The 10887-nt window shown below is 37.7% G+C and overlaps 1 protein-coding gene across 1 annotated transcript in view; it reads left to right on the forward strand.

Moving 5' to 3' along the window:
• Positions 1-10887, forward strand: part of NCOA2 (nuclear receptor coactivator 2) — a 135350-nt gene that overhangs the window by 93817 nt on the left and 30646 nt on the right. The window contains exons 10-12 of the mRNA XM_006860033.1: positions 3368-3578; positions 6020-6226; positions 8764-8982. Of these exons, the coding sequence (XP_006860095.1) occupies positions 3368-3578; positions 6020-6226; positions 8764-8982 (637 nt within the window). The remainder of the gene's footprint in view (positions 1-3367; positions 3579-6019; positions 6227-8763; positions 8983-10887) is intronic.

The raw sequence follows: 10887 nt of genomic DNA on the forward strand, positions 1-10887 counted from the left end.
AAGCACTGGACTGCTAACTGCAATATCAATGTTTCAAACCCTCCTTGAAAACCCTGTACAGGGATGCTATAAGTTGGAACTAACTCTACGGCACTTAAACACAACAATTTCTTTTTATGTAATATATCAAGAAAATTCTTCATGGCTATCTTATGACAAATAAGTGTTCTTTATTTGTCAGAGCTAGATTAATTCACAGTTGTATTAGGTCTGCTCTTAAAATGCCTAAGATTAAAAGCTGAAAAAAACATTTTTTTTTAACTTTTGATACATGTTTTTTTTTTAAATAAACTAAATAAAGAATGGATAAAAATTTTTAAATTATATCATGAATTGAAAATGATGTACTTAAACCACCCAAATATACTTGAACATTTTATGTCTATACATCGTCATGGTGGTGCTTTTAAGCTGTGGAGTCTGTATAGGGCTTTACAACCACAGAAACCCTGTATAGGAGCAGCTGGTAGATTTGTATATCTATATTGTTGTTATTGTTAAGTACCGTGGAGTCGGTTCTGACTCATAGTGTGACCCTGCACAGGGTTTCTGAGGCTGTAAATCTTTATGGGAGCAGAAAGCTTCATATTTCTTCCACAGGACAGCTGGTAGTTTCCATATAAGCATAAATTTAGAAAATAATGTATTTTTATTGTTTAGGTGAACCTGTTCATTTTAGGTGTTTCTCATCAAAGACAATCTGCAAAGCTTTCTCATGAGACAACTTAGTGCTTCTTACAGCCCGTCTCCCTCACCCCCACACACATACACATACTGAACTGCAAAGGCTATTTTTTAAAAACTGTATCATACAAGGCATCATTGTAGTAAGGAAACTTTGTTTCACATAACAGAGATTAACCAGTTTATTAGAGCTTCGTTCAGATCTCTGGAGCTATTTTCAGGATAAAACAGTAAGGATATTCAGCACACATTCTTCTGAGAAAGTAATAGAAATTGTAGGAATTCTGTGAGAAATTTAGTTCAACTTGGGAAAGTTTTTAAGTTAACAAGTTAGTGTGCTTAAAAGAATTCATCGTGTTGACTGAGTGTCCATTACTTTCTAGGCACTGTCCTCTGAGAGCAATAAATATTTATACTGAAAGCATCAATTTATTCAGCAAAACATGTAAAGCTAGATCATACACAAGTACATTTAGCTTACACAGAGTCAGCTATATGCACTCAGAAACAAAGGACGAGGCGGTTTATTCAGTGGTTGTCTTAAGTGATCTCTGAGCAGTTTTGCCTACTAGTCAACCACTGGGTTGCCTTGGTTGGGTGATCATGAGCTGAGTGATATGAATTTGCTGCTGTTTGGTTCCCTGGCAGCTCTAAGAGTGTGAACATGTAGCCACAAGCTTTTTTTGTGCAGGGCCCTTAACACAGACTACTTCACTGTGGCTCAGAGAAACAGTAGCGTGTTTCCAATTTGGAGGGAAAAACTAGCTGTGTTGCTCTTGGAGAAGGCATTCGACTTTTCCTAAGGAGTTCAAAGGATCATTTTGTCTGTCTGTACTTTAGGATGGTAACTCTGGAACATAACTTTTACCTGAGTTAGATAATCTCTCAGTTTTGATACCCTTCTCTTTTGTTAGACAAGAAATCAAGGGGGCTAAACCAACCAAGTAACAGTCTTGTAAGGGACCTGACAATTCACTAAAAGTCCCTGGAAGATAGATTATCTGAATTATTACAAAGCTTAGTTCTCTCTGCAAAGAATCAAAGTGTCACTTCAATCTGTCCTTTCTAACTTGACAAAAACATATGCAGTAAAAGGATAATCCCATACAGATATTACATTTGCTATAAATGGCAGAGATCTTAGCAGAGCCATCTTTTACGTGGGAAATAGGAGTTAGATGTAGTATAAAAATGTAGACCATTTTGCTTTAAATGTAACTTCCTCATATCAAAAGCATACAATTTCATTTGGAATTGCCAGTGTCAATGAAAGGGCTCTTTTATTTAAGTTAGAATGCAAAATCATGGTCAAGGATTTAAACTTCATGCCAGAGACTTTGGAGAAGCTGCCTAACTTTAATGTTTTTCTACCTAAACATCAAGAAAATCATTCGTCACTAGAAAACAGTCCTAGCACATAACGTAGCCGTTTTCTTGTGTGGTTGACACTCAGATTTTAATGACAAGGCACGTAAATAGGCTCTGTGTAAAAAAAAAAAATCAGGTCATAGTTCGCCTTCTGAAAAAAAGTATTAATGATACTTATAATGTTGTTGGTTGATGAGTACCGTGGAATTGGTTTGGACTCATAGAGACCCTGCACAGGGTTTCTAAGGCTACAAATCTTTACAGGAGCAGAAAGCCTCATTTTTCTCCCATGGAACAGCTGGTAGTTTTGAACTGCCGACCTTGAGGTTAGTAGCCCGATTCATAACCACTAATCGTAACGGAGCTCCTTATCATAGTCATTGAAAATGAAGTATTGATTAGAAAAAGTAGAAACACCACAAAACACGTCTATGACTTCTCTGAAACCAGTTTAATAGATGCTGTCTGTGTTTGGGAGCAACCAGTTTTTATCCTGCTTTTCTGCATTTTGTCACCTGTGCTGGTGAGTGACCAAGAAAGCCAGTGCCATTTGAAACTGAAAATAAAGGACACACACAGAGACGAAAAGGCAGTGCCTAGCTAGTTCAGAGTTGCTTCAGGCTTTGCATTTCCTCCCCCAATCTTTAAAAAAAAAAACTTTCCTAAAATGTGATGTTCATTTGCTAGGATTCTGATACATAGTGTAAATTGGGATAATATTTTACATTAGTTTATTGTTATTATTTTCGTGAGCCTTAACCACAAAACCTAGACTTAGACTGTAAATCAGATCTTTTCTTGGGAAGATGTGTGTGTGTGTATGTGTGTGTGTTTAGTACCATTGTGTCATTTCCGACTCATAGTGACCCTGTATAGGGTTTCCAAGGAGCGGCTGGTGAGTTTGAACCAGCAACCTTGTGATTCAAACCAACGTTGCAGTCCAGTGTTTATCCTACAGCACCACACCAGGACTCCTGGGAAGATACTGTACTCATGATTAATTAAATGAGCGTAAAATAAAGAGGAATAGATGATGATGCATCACAATGCTGGAAGAGGGCTTTCTTTCTGATTGAGCTATTTCTTCTTTTACAGGCGAGGGAATTAAGAACAAGAGATTAAATTACTTGTTCTTTGTCAATTTAATTTTTAGAAAGATGATCGATGAACTGTTAGGCTGGAAGGTATCAATCTGCATCTTTCATGTGCCTGTGGTGCTCTCTATTAGTTCGGTCTGTTAGTGCAAATGTGCCTGTCGTATCACACCATCTGTTTGGAGTGGGACTGGATAAACTCTTCTGTTTGTTAACTACAGCCTGGCAGTGAGCTGGACAACTTGGAGGAAATTTTGGATGATTTGCAGAATAGTCAGTTACCACAGCTTTTCCCAGATACGAGGCCAGGCGCCCCTGCTGGATCAGTTGACAAGCAAGCCATCATCAATGACCTCATGCAACTTACAGCAGAAAACAGCCCTGTTACACCTGTTGGAGCCCAGAAAACAGCACTGCGAATTTCACAGAGCAGTAAGTATGAGGTGTTGGTAGTTACACCAAAAAATTACATATAATTGTTACCAGAAACGGATTAATAGGGTCTAATACAAACAGCTTAGTCACTTCAAGGTTTCTGTGATCAAATAGCACCATCTACTGGCCTTTGAAGCCATATTTCATAACAGAGTCTAGTTAGTGTGTTTCTGCCATTCTCCTTTGGATAATTTAATCAACAGGAAAGGAGCCTGGCCTACATTGATAGCCTTCTTAAATGATTGTCATATTTCCCTTCTTTCAGTGACTGCCCTCAGAAATGGAGTTTAAAATAGATATGTATTTTCATATATAATTGAATACTTTAAAAATAGAAAATTGAGGAGTTATGTAGACTTTTTACCATAACATATTATTTTTTAAAGATTCTTTTTTAAACATTTGAACATACTACACATTAAAAATATCTTTCCCTATTTCGTAGGAATCCTCATGTAAGCATCAGTTTCACATGAAACTTTATCATGTAAATGTTTTCTAAGTGAATTTTTAGCTGTTCAATTTTATATAAAGCCTAAAGACCTTACACCATCTATAATTAAGCAAATGTGCTGTCATTTCATTTACTAACTTGATTGTACCTGAAAGTCGTCCAGTAGTTTGAATGGAAGAAAATACATTTTTTGTCCATAATTTATAGAAAGATAAATATCCTCTTCAGTGTTAATGGACACAGCATAATTGTTCCCTCTTTAAATCAGTTTGACCCAGTGCCTAACATTCGTTCTCAAACCAGAAATGGCAAGTGTCTGACAAGTCATGGGGCATCTTTTTTACCCCTCTCTTCTCAATCCCTAGCCATTTGTAAAAGGATAAAATTAAATAAAGGTAAATTTCTGCATCTTATTTCTCATCCCTGTCTTCTTTCTTGGGGAGTCTAAGGCTAATTGGAGACCACAAAGAGTTGAGAAATGGGTAAGAAACACACTAGGTAGCTTATTCTTACCAACCCATGAGATCATGAAGGCCAGCCAGCTTGGGGAGCTCAGTGGGTTTTTGACACCTCTGTATCTTTTCATGGTGTACAGATTATTGAGTGCTAGCCAGGTAACTAAACCTGGGAAAGCCATGATTAATCATGGACATAATTTCTATTCCAAGCCTGACTTTTTCTAAATAATTCTGCTAGGGATTATTAAGAACTTTTTCTTTTAAATGTGTGCTATTTCAGACCATTTATATATTCCAGAGAAAATAAAATACTTGGTATGTAATTAGTGATGGTGGTAGGTAGTGTGCTGTGGAGCCGGCTCTGACTCATAGTGCCGCTGTAGAGGATCTTCGAGGCTGTAGGTCTTTATACGAGCAGAGAGCCTCATCTTTTCCATGCAGAGCAGCTAGTGGATTCAAACTGCTGACTTTGTAGTTAGCAGCCCAACCCGTAATGCACTACACTAATCGGGCTCCTTTATAGGTTCGCTCCAAATTGATCATATTTTTGTATTTTTCTGTCTAATAGCATTGTTATCAGATTGCTAGTTGTCTCTGCAGTAGTAAAGAGTGCTCATGTAGTGCTGGTCATTTTTGTTAAATGCTGTCAAGTCGGTTCTGACTCATAGTGACCCTATATTGGGTTTTCAAAGATCAGCTGGTGGTTTTGAGCTGACAACCTTGCAGTTAGCAGTCCAGTGCTTATCCTACAGTTCCACACCACGACTCATGTAGTGCTTAGTACACCAGAAATTCTTGTTAACTGACCATAAAAAAATACTTTAAAATTTAAATGTTTCTAGAATTTATTGAAACTATGCCTAGAAATCCTGACGTGGCACTGTAGGATAAACAGTAGACTGCTAACTGAAAGGTCAGAGATTCGAACCTATACTGGCAGAACCGACTGACTGGCACTTAACAGGGCCCTAAAGCTTTAAGTTAATAGAGTTCAAGTAGACTTTACACTTGAAGGTCTTACTCTCAGTGAAAGTAACCGCCTTTAACTACGGACAGTGTCCAGTGAAGACATTCTATCCAACCACATATGCATGAGCTTGGTGTTTATGTAAGAGACGCTTATAGTTTCATAGCTATGAGAAAGTAAAACTCTTACTTGCGCATAATGTGTCTTGAAATAAACCGTATTAATGATTTACTTAGCAAATACAGTTGCATGTTAGAAATTAGTGTTGGGGAGAAAAGTATGTGATCAGTATGTAATATCTATATGGTTTCTTTTTTTTTTTTTTCCAAAAAAAATTTAATCAAAAATTACATTAAAGAGGTATTGATTAGATTACAAGCCTACTTTTTAGCACTGAGTATGTTTTTGTTTGTGGATTTGACTTTCATGTAGGCAATGGGCACCTGTCAAGCATATTGTTGTTCTTCGATAGAAAACATTTTCCCTGAACACTACTACTGTTGCTGTTCTTTTCCATTATCTTATATTAACCTCCGCTTTTCATTTGTTTTCTCCTTAGCTTTTAATAACCCACGACCAGGGCAACTGGGCAGGTTATTGCCAAACCAGACTTTACCACTTGACATCACATTGCAAAGCCCAACTGGTGCTGGACCATTCCCACCAATCAGAAACAGTAGTCCATACTCAGTGATACCTCAGCCAGGAATGATGGGTAATCAAGGGATGATAGGAAACCAAGGAAATTTAGGGAACAGTAGCACAGGTAAGGGCTGAAATGCGCTGCTCCTTTATTGGTTGGTTATTTGACTTATGACAATGATGCGTTCATTCACATCAAGCTAGGAGAATTGTTCAAGTGATTTCTTAAGACAATTCTGTTGACTACTTTTCACAGACAGTGGCATATGAAGTATCGGTAAACATTCCTGCAAGGCTGAGCATTTTATTCTGTAATTACTACTTCCGAAAGGTTTCTAATCCTTAATCTTACAGCCCAGGCTGAATCATTTTGTTTTTATCCCAGTTGTTTTTCTAGAAGTTATAGAGATATGTGTAAAATAAATTGCTAGTTTCCAAACGTTCTATTAGTTGATGATTTGTATTGAAAGAATTTCAAAGTGAAAGTTGGAAATTTAACCAGCCTTCAACACCTTTGACTTTGTAATTCTCATTAAAAAAAAAAAAATTAAGTGAAAATTGTTGTTGTTGTTGTTGTTAAGTGCCATCGAGTCGGGTCCGACCCATAGCGACCCTGTACAGGGTTTCCAAGGGTGTAAATCTTTACGGGAGTAGAAAGCCTCATCTTTCTCCCGCGGAGAGACTGGTAGTTTCGAACCGCTGACCTTAAAGTTCGCAGCCCGATTCGTAACCACTACACAACTTTAAATAGTAACATGCCTAGCCTACTAGTAACTTTTAGATCTGGTCCAGGGCTCTGCTTTAGAAGATTTAGAGTTGCCTGTGATCTGGTTTGCACCTTGACCTGTTATCATTTAAGATTTCTGCAAAGTTGTCCAGACTCATTTCCTAAGTTTAACCCCTGTGATAGCAGCAAACATATCCCTAAACTTTGATCCAATTCCATCTAGAAATCATTGCAACATTATTACTCCTGTGTCCTGTCTGTACCCTAAAAACATCTATTTCATATAGATGTGGCAGTATGCTGAGTTTTCTAATAAAGAGCTGCTTGCAATTTACAGCTTCCTTCATTTTTCTAAATGAGATAGATACAGAAGACAAAGTCATAGAAAGAAATACATATTATAAAAAGAGCTCAGGTTTGTGGGTGTTTTCATTCTTGGTATTGTTTTAGCTTAATCTGATCAGCTTAAAGATCACTAATGTCTAGACTGTGAAAATCATGCAACCCTTATGCTCCACTCATGGAAAAAAAGAGTTAAAGGGAATACCCACTGTAATGGCATTAATACTGCTGACTTATGAGTGACTTCCTGTCTACTTTCTAGACTCTCCATAGTCTTGTTACATTCTTGAGATAATAGATTTTTTGAAAAAATTAATCCTTCTCCCATAATAACTTTATGTGGTTCAAATCTAACCTTAAAATGGTTTTTAAAGATATGTAACCATGCCCTAACTTTTTCAGTTGAATTAATTACCCTTCATCATTCTAATATATTTTCATTTCACAAGAACACCCAGAACGCATCTTCTCTCCATTTGTTGCGCATACCCTATTTGTAGTTGCTTATCATAATTAAAGGAAACCATGTATTTGAAGTCAGAGCCCATCATTAAACACTTCAAAATGAAGTGGCTTCTTTTGGGGTTTTCCCCCTTTAGAATATCAAGTCTTAGCAAATGTTGGACTATTACCAGCATCCCAATGAAGGCTGGGCTAGATAAACTCATGATCCTGCTTGGCAGTGCTGTGTTCTTAGTGTTCTGTGTGGTCCTATGATTGCTAATAACTTACTTATCAAAGGATTTTTACAGCTCTGTCCTAACTCATTCTGGATCAATATGTTGTTGTTGTTGTGATGTGCCGTGGAGTCGGTTCTGACTCATAGCGGCCCTGTACAGGGTTTCTGAGGCTGTAAATCTTTATGGGAGCAGAAAGCCTCATCTTTCTCCCGTGCAACAGCTGGTAGTTTCGAACTGCTGACTGTGAGGTTCACAACTTGATTTGTAACTACTATGCTACCAGAGCTCCTTCTGGATCAATATAATATATCACAAATGAAGTGGCCCAAGTATATTAAAGAAGTAGGATTTCCCTTGTCTTGGTTTTAAAGAACTTTAGACACCCAAAAGATCCTGTAATTTCCCCAGATTTTAGAGTGCTAGCTTGGTCCATTTTGAAGTTTAACAAATTTTCATACTCTGGAGGGGGTTCTAGGATTGAAAAGTATGTTCTCTGTTTTCTTGGCTTAGAGTATTGATTATCAGTTTTTACCTTGTTACTCTTAGCCTTACCTCCCCTTTGGAAAGTAAAGCATTGACGTGTGTATCAGCTAATGTGATTCACTTCCTGAGGAAGGAAGTTGGGGTTATCCACACGCCACAGCGCCTATTTCTAACTACACATGGGAACAATTTTAACAGCTTTTCCGAACTATAAAGAGTGGCAAGTCCATGTTGTAAAAGAAATTGTAGTAATTGCTTACTCTTATTTTGTAGCCCAGGGCCCACATCTGCCCAGATGAGGGGGTTGGCTTTTGCACTAACTGTATTGCTGAGCGGTTGTCTTGTAAGGAGCATGCTCATCTGGTGCTCCTACATGCTGAATATGTTTTCAGTTCCTGCCCTGCTCAGTTTTCTTTGGCTTGCATGCAGGCATGATTGGTAGTAATCCTTCCCGGCCCACCATGCCATCTGGAGAATGGGCACCACAGAGTTCTGCTGTGAGAGTCACCTGTGCTGCCACCACCGGTGCCATGAATCGGCCAATCCAAGGAAGTATGATTCGGAACCCAGCAGCCAGCAGCATCCCCATGAGACCTAACAGCCAGCCTGGCCAAAGACAGATGCTTCAGTCTCACGTCATGAGTATAGGTAAGGGAGTCACACGGCTTCTTGTGCTTCTCGTCTTCCTCATTTCTGAGAAGGGAGTAACAGCACCTTAAGTTCTTTCAAAACTTGGTCTTAATTTGCAGTTTAGGTGATCCCCTCATGCTACGCTGTGGGATTTTGGAACTCTGTGTAAAATCATGGGGTCCTGGTGTGGCACTGTAGGATGGGCACTGAACTGCCAACTGCAAGGTCGGCAATTCAGACCCACCAGCCACTCCTTGAACACTCTATATAGGGTTGCTATGAGTCAAAACTGACTTGATGGCACTTAACAGCAACAACATATAAAATCTCTCAAAATACATAAGAGAACCAACTACCTTCCTTTATGATGTTTTATTTTCATTAAATTACCAAATTCTACCTTTTGGGAATAGTGATTTGAAGTTTCATACTAGAAAGGTTATACAATATATTTAAAATACAGAAACAGTTACATGATACAGCAGTGCTTTGTCAATCTGGGTGATCAGCAGAATCATCTGAGGCATTTAAAAATGAAGATTCCAGCTTCACCATCCTTCACTATTGAATTAGACTCTCCCAGGTCTTCACTAAAGCCTCTGAAGACATATCCCAAAATGTGATGATCACTAGAATTCTATTTAGATACAATTCACACATTATTCGAATTGTTTGATGTATGATTTCATTTATATGAGATGTCCAAAATAGGCAAATCTGTATAGACAAAGGTGGTTGCCTAGGCCTGGGGAGATGAGGAGTGACTCTTTAATGGGTATGGAATTTCTTTGCGGAGGGTTAATCAAAATTGATTCTAAAACAGATTTGTAGTGATGGTGATTCAATTTCAAATATACCAAAAACAAATGAATCATACACTTTAGATGGATGAATTGTATGTACATGAATTATATCTCAATAAAGCTTTTATATTAAAAAAATTAATGGTCTGTGCAATTAACTCATACTTGAAATTGTTTTCTTAATAATTGATATATTAACCTTCCTCTTATCTTGTCCATTAGCCTAATTCAGATACGTTAATATTTATATCATTTTTCATGTACTTAGGTACTACACACTGAGTAAGTGCTAGCTCACAGAGAGATGTTAAGATTGTCTTCACAGTATAATCCAGAATTCTCATCCTAACCCTGGCATCTGCTTATTTAATTGCTTAGCACCGTTTGACTTAATTGTTTCTGAGATGACATTCATATTTTCTTTCTACATTGAATGTACTTTGAATTAGTGAGATGTTTCCAAACATAAGCTCATGTCATTTGTATGCTGCATGAAAAATGCTAAAATCACCAGATTTCTGTGTAAAATTAATCAGACATTTATCTTCAGTTTTCATCAGTGAAGCACCTCTAACTTGTCAGCTCAAAAGATGGCTTTATCATGTAACTAGGTTTCTCTGGTTTTTAGTAAAACTCCAAAAAGCTTGAACTCAGCAGAAAATATTGTAATGTAAGGTAAGTATAAATGAGGAGTTCATAACACAGTTCCTGACATCCATTAGCTTTAAACCTCTAAGAAGAACTTGTCAGAAAGAGCATGTGTGAGTTCTCTGGGCTTCCTGTCTGCTCTGCCCTTACTCTGGTGGAGGAATTAGCATCAAGTGTGGTTAGAATTTAGGTAAGGGTTAGGACCGGCACTTTATGGAAGTGTGATCCAAGAGCCCAAGATCCTTTCAGAGAAACTACAAACCATGTTTGTAGTGTAATGCTTGGACATTTTAGCCTTTTTTACTCTCATTCGCTCACAAGTGCATAGTAGAGTCTTCGGTAAGTTATTTGTTACGCAATGTCACAATAGATTTTACACACAAGTGGAAACTATATTCTGGCTCTATTCTATTAAATTCAGACATTAACGTGATTTGCAAACGTGAAAAACAATTTAACTCTTCTTACTAAA

This window comes from Chrysochloris asiatica, unplaced genomic scaffold (assembly GCF_000296735.1).
Source record: "Chrysochloris asiatica unplaced genomic scaffold, ChrAsi1.0 scaffold00036, whole genome shotgun sequence".
NCBI lineage: Eukaryota > Metazoa > Chordata > Mammalia > Afrosoricida > Chrysochloridae > Chrysochloris > Chrysochloris asiatica.